The sequence below is a fragment of the Salmo trutta genome, chromosome 27, assembly GCF_901001165.1.
Source record: "Salmo trutta chromosome 27, fSalTru1.1, whole genome shotgun sequence".
NCBI classification, from domain to species: Eukaryota; Metazoa; Chordata; class Actinopteri; order Salmoniformes; family Salmonidae; genus Salmo; species Salmo trutta.
In genome coordinates, this window is record NC_042983.1 from 1,957,058 (window position 1) to 1,979,266 (window position 22,209).

Here is a 22,209-nt window from a genome sequence, read left to right on the forward strand (position 1 = left end):
CCACTTTTACTGCCAATGCAGTTAGCACAATATGCTTATTACTCTCACTATGCATGTAGATATTCTCTGCTGCTCTTTAGGGGGGAGTGTGTGTGCATGTTGCAACTCCCCAAAATGATGGCATCCGACTAACTTTGACCTATGAACTTTTGTCGGCCTTTGTTCCGCCTTTGAAGACCGAAAGTGACGCCACAGAGGGAGTTGAGTCCACACACACACACTCACACACACACCATCTCAGGCTCTGCTCTAAGCTAATAGAGTCACCAATGCGGCCTGTCTCTCTGTGTTAAAGCTGTCAGCTCCGGGGTCCTGCGCTACATATCAGAATATTGACATGGTATTAGGTGTCCTCTCCCAGTGTCCCCCATACACACTGAAACCACCACACTTGTTTGCTTTCCCCGTTGCTATGAAGACGGTTGTGAGGGCGGAGGTGATGTTTAGGGGGGTTAAGGAGAGGACAAGGGCAGGGGGTGTGAGTGTTGGGATGGCAAAGCTCTCAGCATGTAACATAGTGGGTCGGCTTATTTTGTGGGCTCGCCAGCTGGAGGGTAATGCCATTTAAACAGACAGGCATACTGAGAGGGGAGTTTGTGAAGCAGAGACTGGTTCTGCCTGCTACCCCTGGGCCTCTAAGAGAAAACCCTAGTTGCCTTTAGAGATGAAACGGTATGAAAATGTCATATCACGATTATAGTGGCCAAAATAATCACGGGGATCAGTATTATCGCGGTATTGTTCAAATGTACTGGAAATGTTCAAAAAGTACTCATACACACACTGAAATCATTTCACCAAGTTTTATATTGAAAACCAACAAACAACAAATACAATTAGCAGCACTATCGTGTGCAATGGGCGAATAGAGTCTGCAGACATAGGACGCATACAACAGCAGAACAACGTGTAGTGTTGTTACAAAAGTAGGTAATGCTGAAAGCTTCAGTTTACATTATTGACAAGCTATTAGCAAGTTAGACAGACAAACCATGACATTTTCCCCCATTCCAAAGTCCCCACGTCATGCACTGAGCTAAAAGTTACCTTACCTTGCATTGGCTATAAAGTACTGGGTGGTGGTCACGAGGATGACTCAAGAGATTTGAAGTGTTGCTCCCTTTTGCAACGTTTTTGTTGTTGTTGTGCATGTTCTGCAGACAGGGTGACCATCTTCGATTAAGTTTCCCTCAGCAGTCTTGTAAAACCCAAAATGTGACCACACTTCAGATTTGGTCCTCTTATTAAGAAGGCTGAAAAATCTCCAGAGCGCTGTCACTGCCTTCTGCCATGTTTTCGCACAAAACATAACCCACGTTACATGCTGTGCCTGCGTCAGACTGTTGCTAACTTTGGTTGATGTTGGACAGTATTTACTTTGAGTTTTTCAAACCTCGGTAATCAAACACGGTTTTATGATAATTCAAATTTCAAACGGTATTACTAACCGTCGGGAATTTGACCAAGGTTTATTGTGAAACCAGTAACCATTTCATCCCTAGTTGTATTACACACTGGTACTACTGTCACCAATGTTAGCATACTCCCTCGGACTCACACTACCTTCTTCAAACGTCTCTTTAATCATCAACTGTGATTGAATGTTACATTGCACAGACATTCAGAGCGACGGCATGAAGTTAATCAGGCTATGCATGTTGTTCCATCTCATCTGTGGATAGGAGAAGACAAAGCGGAGGAGCACTGGGATCCTTTACTGAGATCAGGTTACCTCAGGAGAGAGGGAAGTAGAGAGGGAGGCGGAGAGGAGGAGAGGGGAGGGATGGCCCCACCTGTAGGTCCTCCCAGCTGCTACTCCTGTAACAGGATCCCCCCCTCTCTGTCTCTCTCACTTTCTCTCTCTTTCTCGCTCTTCTCGCTCTCTCTCTCCGCTCCTCAAGGCTACCAGCCCCCTTTTGAAGTTATTTACAGTGCTGGGAAATGAAGTAGAAAGAGGAGAGAGCTACTCAATTGCTACAGTACTTCATAGGCCCGGTCAGTCAGAATGTTTTGGTTTGGTCTCTCACTGTCATTCATTCTCTTTCTCTCTCTCTTTCACTTTCATCTTTCTCTCTTCCTTTCTCTCTCTCGCTCGCTCTCTCGGTCTGTGTGTGCGTCTGTCCTTAGTCACTGTTCAGACTGGAGAGAAAAAGCTTTCGATACAACATGATTGATTGAGAAAAAGACAGACTTGACAGCCCAACAACGAGAAGAGCTGGATAAAGAGAGAGCATGCAATATCAGAGAGAGAGACTTTTGAATTTATTTTTGTTATTCAAATTTTTTTTTACCCCCTTATTTCCCCCCAACGGGCTCAGAGACGCGAAGGTGGAGTTATGCGTCCTCCAAAACATGACCCGCCTAATCATACTCCTTAACACCCTCCAGCTTAACCCGGAAGCCATCCGCACCAATGTGTCGGAGGAAACACCGTTCAGCTGGCAACTGGGGTCAGCCTGCAGGCACCCGGCCCGCCACAAGGAGTCGCTAGGGTGAGAGTAAAGCCCCCCCCCCGGCCAAACCCTCCCCTAACCCGGACGACGCTGGGCCAATTGTGCTAAGGGACTCCCGGCCACGGCCGGTTGTGGCACAGCCCGGGAATGAACCCGGGTCTGTAGTAACGCCTCTAGCACTGTGATGCAGTGCCTTAGACCGTAGCGCCACTCGGGAGGCCCTGAGAGAGATTATTCCTATGGATCGGTCCTCCTCATGGATAAACAGATGGAGTGGAATTGTGTGGCAATAACTCTCTGTGAAAATCACTGTTTGGCTCCTGGGACAGAGTTTAAATGACATGCATCGACAGGAAACTGGCAAGGTCACGTGTGTGTGTGTGTGTTTTCTCGGTAAAGTTCTCCCCGCTATGTGTGGGCATGTTATTGCGAGCGAGCATCCAGTTCCGAGAATGAGGTATCACTGGAAGTATTTGGCAGCTGGGGGGCCATTTGAGGTTGAGGGTATTTGATGTGTGTGTTCAGAGCAGACTCACACACGTTTGCGCAGGTCATTGATTAAATCCACCAACCACACAATGTAAGGGGAGTGTCAATAACTTTATGACGTGATGATATGCTAATGCAAGTAAGCTCTCCCATTGCAAACCTGCAACAATGTTCAACTACGATAGTATCACACATAAGCTGGGATAATTGTAAGGGCTACCTCACACCTCTCTGAAGATGAATGGGGTTGGGGGATGCAGTGGGAGTCAAAGAGCCCGTCAATGCCCCGGGTCAGTGCAGCTGGTCTGTGTTTTTGCATGCGTGTGTGAACGTGTGTGGGGGGTGTGGAGTGGGGTCATTGAGTTCACGGTGGAAGACTTTTGGGGAGAATTGACACGTACTTGCCTTCACCAGTACCAGTATCATTCATTGAGAGCTGTAGTGCCCTGATCTCTCTCTCTTTCTCCTCGCAAGCACACACACACACACACGCTCTCCCTCCCTCCCTCAAACACACACTGGAACACACACATCTATAGCCTAGCTTAGGGAACACAGGTGGGTGAGACAAGAGAAGAGGACTCAAATAAAATAAAATGTCAAATCAAATGTTATTGGTCACATACACATGTTTAGCAGATGTTATTGCGGGTGTAGAGAAATGCTTGTGTTCGTAGCTCCGACAGTGCAGTAGTATCTAACAATTAACAACAATACACAAATCTGAAAGTAAAAGAATGGAATTAAGAAATATATCAATTTTAGGACGAGCAATGCCGAAGTGGCATTGACTAAGTACAGTAGACTGGCATGGTTCCCAGGTTCTTCTTCTCTGGTATATTTCTGTGTACACGTGAAACGGTGCTAGCTCTTCCCCTTCCCAAAATAAAGAGAGAAACCTAGAAACCTTAACCGACCGCTCTAGTGGTTAATCATTGGACCAGACTGACCCGGAGAACATCTAGTGAAACCTGTCACTCTGCCAGGGCCTGGTGGCACCACGACCATATCATTGTTGATGGCACTGTAGCTGATGGCACTATTTTGCGGTGTCACTTTGCGATGGCATTGTTTTGATGGAACTCTTTTTGATCACTGTATTTTCATGGCAGTGTTTGGGATGGCATAGTGTTTGTGGTGGCAAGGTGTTTGTGGTGGCATGGTGTTTGTGGTGGCATGGTGTTTGTGGTGGCATGGTGTTTGTGGTGGCATGGTGTTTGTGGTGGCATGGTGTTTGTGTTTGTGGTGGCATGGTGTTTGTGGTGGCATGGTGTTTGTGGTGGCATGGTGTTTGTGGTGGCATGGTGTTTGTGGTGGCATGGTGTTTGTGGTGGCATGGTGTGTGGGATGGCATAGTGTTTGTGGTGGCATGGTGTTTGTGGTGGCATGGTGTTTGTGGTGGCATGGTGTTTGTGGTGGCATGGTGTTTGTGGTGGCATGGTGTGTGGGATGGCATAGTGTTTGTGGTGGTATGGTGTTTGTGGTGGCATGGTGTGTGGGATGGCATAGTGTTTGTGGTGGCATGGTGTGTGGGATGGCATAGTGTTTGTGGTGGCATGGTGTTTGTGGTGGCATGGTGTGTGGGATGGCATAGTGTTTGTGGTGGCATGGTGTTTGGTGGCATGGTGTGTGGGATGGCATAGTGTTTGTGGTGGCATGGTGTTTGTGGTGGCATGGTGTGTGGGATGGCATAGTGTTTGTGGTGGCATGGTGTTTGTGGTGGCATGGTGTGTGGAATGGCATAGTGTTTGTGGTGGCATGGTGTTTGTGGTGGCATGGTGTTTGTGGTGGCATGGTGTTTGTGGTGGCATGGTGTTTGTGGTGGCATGGTGTTTGTGGTGGCATAGTGTTTGTGGTGGCATGGTGTTTGTGGTGGCATAGTGTTTGTGGTGGCATGGTGTTTGTGGTGGCATGGTGTTTATCGTGGCATGGTGTTTGTGGTGGCATGGTGTTTGTGGTGGCTTGGTGTGTGGGATGGCATAGTGTTTGTGGTGGCATGGTGTGTGGGATGGCATAGTGTTTGTGGTGGCATGGTGTTTGTGGTGGCATGGTGTGTGGGATGGCATAGTGTTTGTGGTGGCATGGTGTGTGGGATGGCATAGTGTTTGTGGTGGCATGGTGTTTGTGGTGGCATGGTGTTTGTGGTGGCATGGTGTGTGGGATGGGATAGTGTTTGTGGTGGCATGGTGTTTGGTGGCATGGTGTTTGTGGTGGCATGGTGTTTGTGGTGGCATGGTGTGTGGGATGGCATAGTGTTTGTGGTGGCATGGTGTTTGTGGTGGCATGGTGTTTGTGGTGGCATGGTGTTTGTGGTGGCATGGTGTGTGGGATGGCATAGTGTTTGTGGTGGCATGGTGTTTGTGGTGGCATGGTGTTTGTGGTGGCATGGTGTGTGGGATGGCATAGTGTTTGTGGTGGCATGGTGTGTGGGATGGCATAGTGTTTGTGGTGGCATGGTGTTTGTGGTGGCATGGTGTGTGGGATGGCATAGTGTTTGTGGTGGTATGGTGTGTGGGATGGCATAGTGTTTGTGGTAGGGCCGGGAACAATACCAGTATTGCGATGCTCGTTAGTATCGTGGCATGGAAACAAAACACAAAGCGGATTTCACCTTATTTAGGAAAACAGCCCTAATGTTGGAAACAAACACCAATATGTTGTCATCCAGAGTCACATGTATTTCTTTTCCAAGCTACAGCACAACATTTTCCATACTGCGGTTTTTAAAGGACCAAAGAGTGACTTCTGCTTCGTGCTTTCACTTTTGCCACGGACAAAATATTGCAATACTGGTATTGTCCCCGGCCCTAGTTTGTGATGGCACATTGTGCCTGTGGGCTTGCTCTCTCCCTTCTGATTGTCAGTGAAACCGATCTGCATCACGACCTAAATTCTGTCATCACCAGACAGTCACCTGATGTACCATAGTGCCCTAAACTGTGTCTCAAATTCACCCTATTCCCTACTGAGCCCTAGGGGCCCTGGTCGAAAGTAGTGCACTATAAAGGGAACAGGGTGCGATTTCATGCACAATGTTAGACTGTATTAGAAGCACAGTAGTTGGGACACTGTAAGTCCCTGTGCTGAGCTGCTCTGTGACATGGTAGTGGGCTTGCTTGTGGCTTTTTTTTTGTTGCCAATGCCGAAGATGTTTTTTTTAGAAGTCTGTGTTTCATTTCCTTTCATAACTGGGATTTGAGAATAAACAGAGGGTTCGTTTCAGTTGTTCCTTTGGTTTAGCTGAGCACAGCTCCATATCCAGGATAAACGAGAAGTTGGTATTATGCGTGTGTAATCTCTCTCTCTCTCTCTCTCTCTCTCTCTCTCTCTCTCTGTCTTTCAGTCTGTGCGTGTGATGATTTTAGCTGAGGAATCAAATTGTCTGCTATGTCCTCCAATCTGCCAGCTCGTTTGAAGTTGACATCCCGGTGTATCAGCAGAAGCACTGTCTAAAGATGATCATGTACAGGAGCACTGTGCTCTGAATGTAGTGTTGCAGCTAACACAACCATCTTCCCACAGTCACACACACCCTTTTGAAGCTGTAATGGTTCAAACGCATCTAGTTTTTCTAAACCGGGGCCGGGCGGATGTTTGTAAAATCTTTGACCCACACAGCATTTCTTTAAATTAGTAGGGCCCTATAAAAATCCACGATGCGGAGAACTACCACTTTGTGTAGCCGTTACGGATGATGCTAATGATAAACGTCTTCTGGTAGATGGAGAGGCTTTCCCAAAAACCTTCTCAATTAAATGTTAACTACAAAGTAGCCTATGCCTACCTGGCAGAACCATACCATGAATATTTGTATCAATCCAGTGGCAATTTGTTTAGCGTTCTCTGCATTCACGTGTGCTACAGAAACACTGTTAACCAACAAGTCTCTTGCTGGTGCACACTTAAAATGTCTTAAACATTTGCCAGACTTCAAAAGTGGTCTCCTGATGTGGTTTAAGCATTGTTGTAGACTTCGAACATTCCATGTTGATGTTTTTCTATTTAATAAAAGTGTGGTTTTGAGAGCGATCTGAAACCTGGAAAAACAAAACTTGAGATTTTTTGCTGTTGCCTTATTCCGTTTAGTTAGATTTTAGAGGGCCCTAAGTTAATAAAAGAGATGGGGGGGGGGGCTGAAGGAAAGTGGAGAGTTTAGTTGGAGAGCAGTAGAGGAAGCTAGCTAGCCTTGTCCTGCCTTGAGTTTCCTCCTCCTCCTCCTAGCTCTGAACCCTATCAAGTTCTTTCAGGCAGGGGCGGTATAGCATGCTGCGACTCGGACAACAAAACGTGGGGAGCGATTTCAAATGTTGGGGGTTGCGGGAAAGGAGGATGTGGGAGGGGGGCAAGGGGTGGTGCTATGTGGGGATGTAACTAGGGGTGCAAAGCGATGGTGGAAAGTGAGGGATGGGGGAGGGGGGTCTGAATTAGATGTTGTTGAATGATCAAAGGAAGAGTGAATTGTGTCACTGACAGAGGAGAATGGTGTGACTTGCATTTAGATGTCCTTTGAGAGGGGAGGACTAGAAATAGTCCTAGAAGTAGGGCTTGTTTTGATCCCATTACAAACCCAAATCGGCTCAGTCCACTCCTATAGGGGAGAGCGAGCGGGATAAAGAGCTGGGGGTGGGATTTCGGGGATGGTGGGGGCCCACCTTTCATTTGACTGCATTTCACGTCTTCACAAAGTATATCATCCCCCATAATGCTATGACATTTTTTTTTAAAGCACTTAAGACAAATCAACAAACATCCATAACCCATATTTTTTAAACTCTGTATTGTATTTATTGATTGAGATGATTTAAACATACAGTATTAGTTGGCAAAGCCGCAACCTGTTCCAAACCAAACTTCAGGGTTGTATTCATTGGTGCATGCCGCAGCCAAATGATTACGGAGAAAATACGAAAACAAGCCTTTCTCATTGGAGAAGTTCAGGTAGTCGCTCCCTGTTTCAGTCCGTTTTCTTCCGTTTCGTGCCTGGCCCTAGTGCATACGACCCAGGTCTTTACAGTGTTTTCTGTAGATGGAGGATGGGGGAGGGACCAGTTGAGTGACAAGCTGGGTTCAGATCACTGCCATGATTTCATTGAGAGTGTTGGCTGGGTGTAAGGGGATACCCATGTGAAAGACTGCCTCCCCTCGGGGCGAGCAGGGCAGAACTGGAGACACCGTCTAGGAGAGGGGGAAAGGGAGAATAGAGGAGAGGAGTAGAAGAGAGTAGGGGGGATAGGAGATGAGTGGGAGGGAGGGAGGGAGGGAGAAGAGAGGAGGGGAAGGAAGGAAGGGCACAAAGCAAAGTGAAGTGTCATGGTAGGCAGTGCTCTTGCCCGGCTGTGTGGCCAAGAGGTAAAGCCCTGCACAGGCATACATTTTAAGTCTGAGCCCTACCTATGCCCGATTGCTTCTGCCAAATTTAAGGCCCTGCCTGAAAACTGAAATCAGAAATACCTTCCTCCGTTAGTAAATCCATTAGCTGCTCCTCTGTCTGTCACTCACTCCCATCCGCAGCCCGCTCTCCATGCGCTCTGCTCATGGCGGCTCTGAGTCTGAGTATCCATAGCAACGGCTCCGCTTGGGTTGCCCTGCTCAATGAAGACACATGAGAGCAGTTAGCTCTTAGCTACTTTTCATCACTCTAAACTCCGACAGCACAAGGAATATTATTAGTTTCTCTGGAATAATCTCTCCCGTCTCATATTTGACGAGGTTGAAGCACTTCTGACGCCACGTTATGATCTTCGTTAGATGTACTGCGCAGCAGAGCACGAGCAAAGGGCTCCACTTCAAAATGTTAGTTAACAATTTGGTGATACCCGAGCTATGCCCGTACCGTAGTTATTCCTGAAAAAACAGGCACTACCCTGCCCTAACCTGATGTATAATGTCAGGGGCCGTCGGGCTCAGGTCGGGTAGCAGAGCTCTACCTAGAGAGGATAGCTTCTGGAGCAGTGAGCACATGACAAGCTCTGCTGTTTCTGCACTGTGTGTGTGTGTGCCACAGACACCAAAACATTTGCCCCTTAATTCGATCCCAACTCCGTATTAACAACCTTCCCTCAATCAAGGCATGTTTTTACATCCCTCGATGACCAACCAGCCTCTCTCTAGCTGTGTACCAGCAGTACAGATGGAGATAATGGTGGCCAGCCTCTAAAATAACAACGCTGGCCATAACAACAACGGAAGGCCCTTTAGAGGTGCAGGGAAAGGACCAACACAATAGAACAGTGTTCTAGACTCAGAGACAGGCAGGCAGGGAGACAGGCAGGCAGGGAGACAGGCAGGCAGGGAGACAGGCAGGCAGGGAGACAGGCAGGGTAGAGCAGGGCAGGCGGGGCTCATTCTCTCCGTTCTCCCACCATTTCTCCTTCCGTCCCTCTGTTCATTTTAGACACATTTCCCAATATGTCTGCCACAGCAACACCGGGGCAGTGAATGAATCCTCATTCGGTTGATTTCAGTTTGTGAAGTGGAATAATAAAGCATGATGATTAATGTATGCGCAGGGGAAAGAGCTGCTTATATCTCTCCTGATTTTTTTTCTCTCCCAGTTTTCAAAGATGGAATTATCATGCCAAATGTGTAGCATAGACCTCTGTTCTCCCTTCTCCTACCAACAGTAATATCAATCTACCTACCTAATACCTACCTGTCTACAGTCATCTGTGCCAGGCAGCCTGAGCCTTCTATACTGCTCTGCCTCTTCTCTAAGTTTACAGGAGAGACAGTGTAGAGAATGCTTAGTGAATACTGAAGATCTCTCTCTCTCTCTCTCAATTCAATTCAATTCCATTCAAAGGGCTTTATTGGCATGTTTACATTGCGAAAGCAAGTGAAATAGATGATAATAAACAAAAGTGAAATAAACAAAAATGAACAGTAAACATTACACTCACAAAAGTTCCAAAGGAATAGAGACATGTCAAATGTCATATTACGGCTATATACTGTACAGTATTGTAACAATGTGCAAATAGTTAAAAGTACAAAAGGGAAAATAAATAAGCCTAAATATGGGTTGTATTTACAATGGTGTTTGTTCTTCACTGATTGCCCTCTTTCTCTCTCTGAATATGAAGGTCTGCTGCTTTCACTGCTTCCTTCTTGGTGCTGTGTTGTTTAAAATATCCCTCTTTTTCGCCCACAGTTTCCTAGTAATTCAATGTTTTTGTTGACCTTCTTACCGAGTTCTGATGTGCACTTTGAAGATGTTAGAATAACTGTCCGCATTTACTTTTCCTCAGCCAAAGAACAGCAAAATCACTAGCCTTTGTCAATTTACTGTCCGCCATTGTAGAAAAGTTGACCTTATTGGTCAGCTTGTTGAGAACGAAAGGGCCTATTCCAAACAGATTCTGGGACAGTTGTGGGATGATAGAGCCCAAATTCGTACAACCAGTAGGATACATAAAAAAACGGGAACCGATGCAACAGATCAGAAGGTTTAGCTTAAAATAAACGTATTTCTTCACGTAAGCGCAGCGATGCGTACAAGGCAGTAGGTTGTTCGTTCAACAATGCAATTAGCGGGCAAACACCTTTGTCAAAAGGGCACTGCACATGCGAGCGGTTTCATGTGACAGCGATGACAAAATCCGTTAGACATTTAGAAAGAGGGGTGATCTAATATACAACAACTAGCATGGGTTGTTAATATGACAAGGATTGTGCCTTTGCCTACTGGACAATGAAAGAAAGTTGATATAAAATAATTGCCTCCGTGGATATGGCCAGATTTTGGCTAGGCTACTTTTGATGCAAGGTAAGACATGCCTCATGTATTAAAACGTTGAGGTTTCAAACGAGTAAATATGTTTTCAAAATGCAAAGTGATGTGTGATGCGCTGATGAAGCCTGTCTTCCGTTCATAGCCTAACCATTTCCTGTTTGAGATGCTATAGCAGCAGCTCTCGCTCGGTCAGACAGATTTTCCACTCAGAAGATCTGTATGCTGTACCCGTGTGATAAATAAAATACATAACGAATATGCTGTACAGACGCGGCAATTTAATTCCACTAAATTATGCAAATGTCACTATAGACCGATAAACTTGACCAGTCAAATGTTTTTACATCGCTTGGTATTTCCATCAATGAATAGGCTTAAGTATATTTCGCAGTGGGATTTTTTCTTCTTCTCCCGGACAATTGACCCGTGCCAATTTTATTTATCTGCTTTAAAAAAAGATATACAGTACCAGTAAAAAATTGACACACCTACTCATGCCAGGATTTTTCTTTATTTTTACTATTTTCTACAATGTAGAATAATAGTGAAGACATCAAAGCTATAAAATAACACATATGGAATCATGTAGTAACCAAAAAAGTGTTAAACAAGTCAAAATATATTTTAGATTTGAGATTCTTCATAGTAACCACTCTTTGCCTTGATGACAGCTTTGCACACTCTTGGCATTCTCTCAACCAGCTGCATGATGATGTCACATGGAATGCATTTCAATGAACAGGTGTGCCTTGTTAAAAGTTAATTTGTGGAATTTCTTTCCTTCTTAACCTCTCTGGGCTATGTGGGATGCAAGCGTCCCACCCCTGGTACACCCTATCAACAACAGGTGAAATATCAAGAGCGCCAAATTTGAAAACAATTAAATGTCATAATTCAAATTTCTCAAACATACAACTATCTTACACCCTTTGAAAGATAAACATCTCCTTAATCTAACCACGTTGTCCGATTTCAAAAAGGCTTTACGGCGAAAGCATAAAGTTAGATTATGTTAGGACAGTACATTGAAAATAGCTGTGTGTAATGTTTTGTCAATGCAAAGACACGCGTCACCAAAAGCAGGAAACCAGCTAAAATTATGCACTAACCTTTGACAATCTCCATCAGATGACACTCCTAGGACATTATGTTAGACAATACATGCATTTTTAGTTCTATCAAGTTCATATTTATATCCAAAAACAGCGTTTTACTATGGCGTTGATGTTGAGGAAATCTTTTCACTCCAATACCGCCAGTCAAATCAGCACAACAAATTAAATAATTACTATTCGAAAACATTGGTAAAATATTATATTGTCATTCAAAGAATTATAGATTTACATCTCTTGAACGCAACCGGATTGCCAGATTTAAAAATAACCTTACTGGGAAATCACACTTTGCAATAATCTGAGCACTGCGCCCAGAAAAATACGCTTTGCGATACAGACTAACCGCCATGTTGGAGAGATCTAAAATCGAAAATACTATGTAAATAATCCATTACCTTTGATTCTCTTCATCAGATGTCACTTCCAGGAATCCCAGGTCCATAACGAATGTAGTTTTGTTCGAAAAAGCTCATAATTTATGTCCAAAAAGCTCCGTGTTGTTAGCACATGATCTAAGCCCGCCGGACTTCTCTTCATGAAAGAGGGGAGAAAAAATATTCCGTTCGTTCAAACATGTCAAACGTTGTATAGCATAAATCATTAGTGCCTTTTTCAACCAGAACATGAATAATATTCAAAGCGGACGATTGCATTCTCTTTTAAACGTATTGGAACGAGAGTACCCAACATGAACTCGCGCGCCAGAGTCTAATCGGCCACCACCGTTCCAAGGCTCTTGTTTGGTCAGTTCTCACAGTAGAAGACTCAAACAACTTTGTAAAGACTGGTGACATCTAGTGGAAGCCATAGGAAGTGCTCAACGATTAATAAGCCCCTGTGTGTTTCAATGGCATAGGCTTAAATGTAATTCAACACATCAGGTATCCACTTCCTGTCAGAATTTGTCTCAGGGTTTTGACTGCCATATGAGTTCTGTTGTACTTACAGACACCATTCAAACAGTTTTAGAAAATTCAGAGTGTTTTCTATCCAAACCTGAACAATAATATGCATATTCTAGCTTCTGAGTTGGTGTAGGAGGCAGTTAAAAATGGGCACATATTTTTTTCAAAATTCTCAATACTGCCCCCTATCCCCAACAGGTTTTAATGCATTTGAGCCAATCAGTTGTGTTGTGACAAAGTAGGGGTGGTATACAGAAGATTCCATATTATGGCAATATATTATATATAATATATTATTGCCATATATTATGGCAATTCCATATTATGGCAAGAACAGCTCAAATAAGCAAAGAGAAATGACAGTCCATTATTACTTTAAGACGTGAAGTTCAGTCAATCCGGAAAATTTGAAGAACTTTTTTGATGAACATTTTCTTCAAGTCCAGTCGCAAAAACCATCAAGAGCCATGATGAAACTGGCTCTCATAAGGAACGCCACAGGAAAGGAAGACCCAGAGATACCTCTGCTGCAGAGGATAAGTTCAATAGAGTTACCAGCCTCAGATTAGAGCCCAAATAAATGCTTCACAGAGTTAAAGTAACAGACATATCTCAACGTTAGCTGTTCAGAGGAGACTGCGTGATGGTCAAATTGCTGCAAGGAAACCACTACCAAAGGACAGCAATAAGAAGAATCAGTTTTTTGGTTCCAACCGCTGTGTCTGTGAGACGCAGAGTAGGTGAATGGATGATCTCTGCATGTGTGGTTCCCACCATGAAGCATGGAGGAGGAAGTGTGATGGTGTGGGGGTGCTTTGCTGGTGACACTGTCTGTGATTTATTTAGAATTTAAGGCACACTTAACCAGCATGGCTACCACAGCATTCTGCAGCGATATGACATCCCATCTGGTTTGGGCTTAGTGGGACTATCGTTTGTTTTTCAACAGGACAATGACCCAAAACACACCTCCAGGCTGTGTAAGGGCTATTTGACCAAGAAGGAGAGTGATGGAGTGCTGCATCAGATGACCTGGCCTCCACAATCACCCGACCTCAACCCAATTGAGATGGTTTGGGATGAGTTGGACTGCAGAGTGAAGAAAAAGCAGCCAATAAATGTTCAGCATATGTGGGAACTCCATCAAGAAAATTATTCCTCATGAAACTGGTTGAGAGAATGCCAAGAGTGTGCAAAGCTGTCAAGGCAAAGGGTGGCTACTTTGAAGAATATAAAATATATTTTGATTTAACACTTTTTTACTTACTACATGATTCCATATGTGTTATTTCATGGTTTTGATGTCTTCACTACTGTTCTACAATGTAGAAAAAGTAAAGAAAAACCCTTGAATGAGTAGGTGCGTCCAAACTTTTGACTGGTACTGTAGGCCAAAAGCCGGATATTACCGGCTAACAGAAACCCTGGTCTGTGTACACTTAAGTGTGTGTGTGTGTGTGTGTGTGTGTGTGTGTGTGTGTGTGTGTGTGCTTTACGTGTTTGTGTGTGTGTCTTTAATATTCCTTCCCCATGGCTGTCCCGAGGCTCTTGATTTCTCAAATTTAGCATCTGTGGTTCCAGTATGCCTCTAGACTACTAATGATAGAGAGGTGTTCGTGTGGAGAATCCAATGTCTCTATCACATTACATCCTTCAGGGGGGGAAATAGGGAACTTCATAGAGAAGAGAGAACTCTCAAACGACATTACACACTTTGTCCGCATTCCTTTCCTATGACACACAATGGCCATCTTGGGCTATTTGCATTTAACCCCCGAACTCTAACCCCCACCCAACACACGCACACTCCTCCAAAACCCTCAGGTCAGAGCCCCCCCCCCCCCCCCCCACCCTTTGCCATATGGCGATGGCGTGACAAGCCTCCTCTCTAAATACACTACATGGCCAAATGTATATGGACACCCTTTCAAATTTGTGGATTTGACTATTTCAGCCACACCCGTTGCTGACAGGTATATAAAATCGAGCACACAGCCATTAAATCTCCATAGACAAACATTGGCAGTAGAATAGCCCGTACTGGAGAGCTCAGTGACTTTCAATGTGGCACCATCATAGGATGTGACCTTTCAAGTTAGTCAGTTGACTTCCTGTGGAGGCTGTTATAGCAGCAAAAGGGGGACCAACTCCATATTAATGCCCATGATTTTGGAATGAGATGTTTGACGAGCACGTGTCCACATACTTTTGGCCATGTAGTCTACCTTTTCAATGGTCCTACTGCACGCTTCACCCTAACTCCAACCAGCGGAGCAGCTCTCTCCCAAAGTGATGAAGTAGGGTTCAGTGGTCATGGCAGGGAGAGACAGGGTATCTGGGGTCATCCTCGGACCCAGAGGGTCCACTAAGCTGCTGCTACTGGTCAGGGTGGAGAGGGGAGGGGATGGGTCTTTGTGACCTAAGGACACCAGCTTCCAACCTTTTTTTTAAAAAGACGTTTAATCTAATTTTGGGTATCGGAGAAGGAGTGAAATTACCCTCATACTTTTTATGCTCCAACAGATATGTTCAGTTTACACTGTCGGTTTTTCTTTTGCTGTAGTTGTCTTGTTTTTATATTTCAATGTAACTTTTGTCTTGATTTGGTTCAGTTTGATGGCCTACCATGTTGAGTCTTAAAGGCTCTACAACAGTCTACTCAACAGCTCCGACGGAGGTTTGTTTGCGTAGCTCTCTCCCTCGTTCCATTTACTTTTGTGCAGCTGACATTTTTGCGTAGACGGTGAAATCACTGTGGAGAGCCCTTTTACAGTAAGGTCAGTATATCCCTGACTGGCTTAGGCCTAACAGGAATATGATGAATTCTTCAGGTCTTTACCTGTTGAGTTTACAAGGCCAGGCTGAGGCCCCACAGAGCAGGAAGGAAGAAAGGCTGCTTTTAGATATAGAGTATACCAGTCCGCAGCAGTCCGTGTCATCACCACAGGAAATATTGGTGCGATACTTAAAGCGTTTTGGGGAATGGAAATTAGGCTCCTTGAAGTTAGACGCCTAGAAAACAAGTGTTCCTTTTATGCATTTTTTGTTTTTACATTTGTATTTATTTTTGCGTGGTTTCTGTGTTTTTGTTCCCATTGGGGGATATGTTTGATGACGACATACTGTAGGTCACCAAACCAGACGATCAAAACTAGTGTACCATAGAAGGGAACATGGTGCCATTTGGGATGCAGACGTATAGGCCTATTTCTAAATCCCCCTACGTAATCAAAGAAGAGAAAGTCTGAAGTAAAGTAGCTAAAGAGCTTTCTGAGATGAATCATGATGCATTAGTCTGTAATTACAGGGGGCTGCCTCGTGCCCACACACACACACACACACACACACACACACACACACACACACGCATGCACACACAGAGAGAGTGAGTCAGCCAGCCTCTGTCATGTCTGCCCTCCTATCCTCAGTCCTCAGGTCTAATCTACTCTGCAGACATCCTCCCTCTGCTTCAGGACATAAGAACACAATGACATAGAATAGACTGGGCATTTCAATTACAGACATTCTACATTGTAGTCATTTAGCGGACACTTATCCAGCTCAACTTAGGCCTATAATCAGTGCGTTCGACCTGAAGTATTGCTGTGGTCTGAAGGGGGATTCTTTTCCGTTCTAGTCATTCTCTTTCTGTGCTCTGAGGAATGGCACTGCAAACCCCAAGATCATTTAGTAGCCTTAGGGATAATAGGGGGACCACTTAAGATACTCTAGACACTGGGTAATGTGCAGTGGTGTGGAACTTAGCTACTTTACCATTGGCTTTTTTTTCTCATTTAAAGCCTTACATCCTTTTATAGTAATATGAATGTGCCTGGCTGGCTGTTAACCCGTAGCGCTGCTGCTTAGCTCATAGGTACAGTGTATAAAGCGCACTTCAACGGCAATCTCTTTGAGCCCGACCGCAAACACACACACACACCTGCACCAGCTTGTACGTAATATAATAAGGGACATTTAGGTTCTTGCAGGAGCATGTTTTCCCAGGATCCCTAGAATGATTTTAACCCTATGCTGTGTCGTGAAAGACTGTTCGTCCTGTTTTATATGTTGTGATATTGACCCAAGGTTTTCCTCGTGTCTCCAGATGCATCCGCTGGGGCTGTGTAACAACAATGATGAGGAAGACCTATACGAGTATGGCTGGGTGGGAGTGGTGAAGCTGGAGCAGCCTGAGCTGGACCCCAGCTGTCTCACTGTCCTGGGAAAGGTGAGCAACACAGCTAGGTTGTACACAAACAAACATGACGCAATGCCTTTGGGTAGGTGCTGGATGTTAAACAAGACCTTGTGGCCCGTATGTATCAAGTGTCTCAGAGTGGGAGTGCTGATCTGGGATCAGCTCCTGTACATGCCAGAAAACATCACTCCTTCATCCTATCAGCATGGGCAGATTCAGCCTGGCTCTGAAGTGAAGACAACTTGTGTTCAGCAACTTAATTAAAACGTTGTCAGTATTATTTATCTCTGATCCCTGGTTGTCAAGGGAACCGTTCGTTTACAGGTTTTGTTTTTGTTTTTCTCCTCTCCTCTTTTCGCTTCAAGAATCAGAAGAGGAACTGAAGCCTTCCCTTGTCTCTCCCCCTCTCCCCTCCACCCCTCCACTAGACCCCCCTCTGGTGTCCAGAGTGGTATTTTATCATGGCTTTAATTAAGTGTCCTTCCTAATGGAACATACCACTTGTCCCTGAGGGACGGGGGGAGGCTATCGTCTCATTTATCCTGTACACGCCTGGCCTCGCCTTCCCAGTGACAGAAAGAGGGCAGCCATTCATAAATGAAGGAGCGCTCCTTGTAGCTGTATAGACATGCTAATGGCTGAGGCACTTTCTCTGGCGGCGACGGTTAGCGGTCGGTTGGCGTTCAATGCTAGCTACCGAGTAGGACAGAGAAGAACAGAACACGCAGCACGCCAGGATCTGAAAGCTGAGCGAATGGTAATGCTAGAACGAAGGCACTCAAACACTTGAAGAATCTTGTACTATACCTGGGAATAGGAACAAGTGTGGACGATAGGTTCCTCCTCTCTTGAAAGTACCGACTGTATCATTTGTTTTAGTCAACGTGTCGAGTCGAGTGTTTTTGGAGTACAGTAGTGTTCTGATTGGACTGCAGTGAGGCCTTGACTCAACTTCTGCTGAGCTGATATCTGGGGCCACCATAGGGCTGATCTCTTGTCTTTGTAGGCGGGTGGCCATGTTGGAATTGTGGGGGGGGGATGTTTTGGTTTGGTGCAGGAGCAGAGCCCATCCAGCAGACCTGTTGCCCTCTTTCAGGGGGAGGTGTTGTGAAAGTGATCTAGATGACAGTATCCATCCTCTCATTAGAGTGGAGATGAAAAGGAGGAGGGAGAAGAGGAGGCGCCTTGTTCTTCCATTCTCTTTCCTGGTTTGTTTTGAGGGGACAGTGGGACATTGCCGGTCTATAATTAGTGTGTAAAGAGAGAGAGAGAGAAAGGAGAGGGGAAAGCCTCTTCATTGTTGTTTGGCCCATCTTGACAGACCAGACTCTGCCTGCCTGGGCCCGAGCACAGCTGGGGGCCTGTAGTGTTCCCAGAGCCAGACACGGCCACTACTCTACTGTACAGACAGACACACAGCCCCAAGTGCCCCCGCCAGCCCCCATACTCCCCTAGTGCCAGCAGACTGTAGTCCCTACTAGGCTCAGATATCCCCCCCCTCACCCCACCCTGCCTTGCCTGGTCTAGCCTTACCCCCTGTATAACCCCATACTCAACCCTCCTCTCTGTTTCCTACACACTTTGCCGCCCAGTTTTGGATCTAAATTCCAATTCTAGAATATGCTACAAGCCCCGAATATGCTGTTTGCATCATGATGTTCACCCTGAAGAAGGCACATTGATGCCGAAACGTTGGTGATTTACCCAATACATTACTGGGAGTTTATATATAGTGTGTGACTCTCTTTATTTTTATAGCTTATTCGCCGTTAGTCAGCAACTCTACATAAAATCATTTTCTCTGGGTGTGCGACAGCTCATGATTTTTATGTATCATGATGTTTTTATCACTAATTCTAACTAGTAGATTCTCTACTGAAATGGAAAACATAGCAGCCAGGACTACTATTTTGCTTCCACTGTTCCTCTGGGACCTTTCATGGTCAACGGCAACATGAACTTTACCAAGTATCAGGACATTTTAGCAAAAAACCTGGATGTCTCTTGGCCGCGAGGTGATCTTCCAGCAAGACAATAACCCCAAGCACTAATCAAATTCCAGAAGAAAATGGTTAATCAACCACAAAATCAAAATAATGTCAGTCTCCGGACTTGAACCCCATTGGTTTATATTGAATAGGTCAGTCCATACGTGCAGATGAAAGATATCAAGGATCTGGAAAGATTCTGTAAGGAGGACCGGTCTAAGATCCCTCCCAATGTGTTCTCCGATCTCATCAAATGGTTCAGTGTCATTATCCTCACAAGGGGAGGGTGCTAGAGCATTGAAAAACAGCCAATAATGTTGACCTGTATCTTTTTGAGATTTTTTTATTACTTCTTAAACAAAATCTCTTTCCCTGAGCAATTGTACAAGTATAAAATAATGTAATTATATTTTTAGTCTTTTTTGCTCTTTATCTCTATCTTTATCAGGGGTGTCAATAATTATGGACCTGACTGTACGTGACACGACACGGTTTGGTGTGGAAGCCTGCTCTCTCTACTGCACTAGGACTTCATAGGCTAGCATGCCCTCCCCCCTCCATTTTCTTTCACCCTCCTCCTCAATCCTCCCTTTCACCCTTTCCCGTAAGTCCTGCCTTCTGTCCATCAAACCTGCCTCTAATGGTGGGTCAGCTACAATAGAAGTAGCTATGACCCCATAATAGCTCCACCACCATACTTTACTGTAGGTATGAGGTACTTTTCTGCATATGCTTTTGTTTTTCGATGCCAAACCCACCACTTCAGTTGGTGGTGTATATATGCACACAGTTTTTTCCAGCTCTTCCTGTCTGGTTCTTATGAGAGGCGCTGGGCTGTTGACCTGTGACCCCCCCCCACCGCTACCCCCCTCCCTGTGTGCTGCACACACAGCGGCTCCCTCTAAAGCAGGGAAGCGCTGGAAGATTGGGTCCTAGCTTGTGTTGTCTTTGCCTGTGTGTTTGTGGAAGAGTTGTTTTTGTAGCGTTGTAGATAGCCACTGAACTGTTCATGTAACATCTACACATTGTATTTCCGTGCAGGGTTTAGCTTTGTTCAGAGAGCTGTAGCTATGCCTATACATTTTATTTGTGCAGACTAAAGAGTTATAGCACAGTAAGTTGACTTGTGGTGTTTTGTGTAAAGTGTTGAATAGATCCTCACATGATGGTTTCTTGTAAGTTTAGTGTTGAACAGTATTGCTGCGTCTACACGGGCAGCCCAATTCGGATCTTTTTTTCTCCCCTAATTGGTCTTTTGATCAATCACATCAGATCTTTTCACATCAGATCTTTGTCAGAGCTGATCTGATTGGGCAAATGACCAATTTAGTGAAAAAACAAACTTTGTGCTCAGAATTGTGCTGCCTGTCTTGAAATGGTGTATTTCTGTCCTAACTAGCCTGGCTGGGGTGACATGTTCCTAGCTTCCTGGTAATCTCCTCCTCTACCCACCCCCTCTCTCTCTAGCCCTCTACTCTATCCCTCTTTCTCTCTCTCTCTCTCTCTCTCTCTCTCTCTCTCTCTCTCTCTTTCCTTCTCTCTAGTCTCTCTCTTTCCTTCTATCTCTCTTTCCTTCTCTTTAGTCTCTCTCCCTCTCTCTGTGTGATATTGGCGTCTCTCGTGGAACATGTAACCATGCCATGGCTTTGGTGGCTCTGCTCCCTTTTGTCGCCATGCCAGCGTGATATTTCCACTTTTCATGTTGCCGCGCCAACGGCCGCATGGGCCCTGACCGGCATGAGGGTTTTCCCTCTCTTCCTTTCATCCCCGTCCTCATCCCTCCATCCTGTGGCATGACATCACCCCCTACACAGGGAGGGGTGTGAGGGGTGCTCTTTCAGGGTTGAGGGTGTGATGGAGGGGGTGAGAGGGGAAGGGGGGGTTTGTGTCAGGATATGAGGATGTCTAATTATTATTGGGGGTTTTTCTCCCTCACAGCCTTTTCATGTTCTCCGACCCCACCACACACACACACACACACACACACACACACACACACACACACACACACACACAGGGGCCATGTACTCTACTCTGCCCTTACAAAAACACTAGGGCCGGGACGATACCAGTATTGTGATACTCGTTAGTATTCTGGCAAGGAAACAAAACACAAAGCGGATTTCACATATTTAGGAAATCAGCCCTAATGTTGGAAACAAACACCATTATGTTGTCATCCAGAGTCACATTTGATCTATTTTCCAAGATATAGCACACCCTATTTTACACACAGCGGGTTTTTGAAGGACCAAAGAGTTCAGTCTGCTATGTGTTTTCATTTTTCCCATGGAAAAAATTCTATATTACGAACCTGGTATCATCACAGCCCAAAAAACACAGACCTAAGCTCGACTGGTTCAGGACCTGTAGCTGGCTTTAAGGGCATACAGCAAATACACAAGGCTGTAGAGTAGAGTTTTGTCCCCTCAAGTTTTCAGCAGAAAAATATATATAATGGGAGAAAAAAATATGTATATAAACTCAGCAAAAAAAGAAACAGGACCCTGTCTTTCAAAGATAATTCGTAAAAATCCAAATAACTTCACAGATCTTCATTGTAAAGGGTTTAAACACTGTTTCCCATGCTTGTTCAATGAACCATAAACAATTAATGAACATGCACCTGTGGAACGGTCGTTAAGACACTAACAGCTTACAGACGGTAGGCAATTAAGGTCACAGTTATGAAAACTTAGGACACTAAAGAAGCCTTTCTACTGACTTTGAAAAACACCAAAAGAAAGATGCCCAAGGTCCCTGCTCATCTGCGTGAACGTGCCTTAGGCATGCTGCAAGGAGGCATGAGGACTGCAGATGTTGCCAGGGCAATACATTTCAATGTCCGTACTGTGAGACGCCTAAGACCGCGCTACAGGGAGACAGGACGGACTGCTGATCGTCCTCGCAGTGGCAGACCACGTGTAACAACACCTGCCAGACAGGACTTCACTGACGAGTCGCGGTTTTGTTTCACCAGGGGGGATGGACAGATTAGCGTTTATCGTCAAAGGAATGAGCGTTACACCGAGGCCTGTACTCTGGAGCGGGATCGATTTGGAGGTGGAGGGTCCATCATGGTCTGGGGCGGTGTGTCACAGCATCATTGGACTGAGCTTGTTGTCAATGCATGCAATCTCAACGCTGTGCGTTACAGGGAAGACATCCTCCTCCCTCATGTGGTACCCTTCCTGCAGGCTCATCCTGACATGACCCTCCAGCATGACAATGCTACCAGCCATACTGCTCGTTCTGTGCGTGATTTCCTGCAAGATAGGAATGTCAGTGTTCTTCCATGGCCAGCGAAGAGCCTGGATCTCAATCCCGTT

General features: G+C 45.2%; 1 protein-coding gene across 2 annotated transcripts in view; it reads left to right on the forward strand.

Moving 5' to 3' along the window:
• The window catches only part of znrf3 (zinc and ring finger 3), a 111,307-nt gene that overhangs the window by 56,788 nt on the left and 32,310 nt on the right, over positions 1-22,209 (forward strand). For both annotated transcript variants that reach the window (XM_029716296.1, XM_029716295.1), the window contains exon 2: positions 16,800-16,922. In XM_029716296.1, the coding sequence (XP_029572156.1) occupies positions 16,800-16,922 (123 nt within the window). The remainder of the gene's footprint in view (positions 1-16,799; positions 16,923-22,209) is intronic.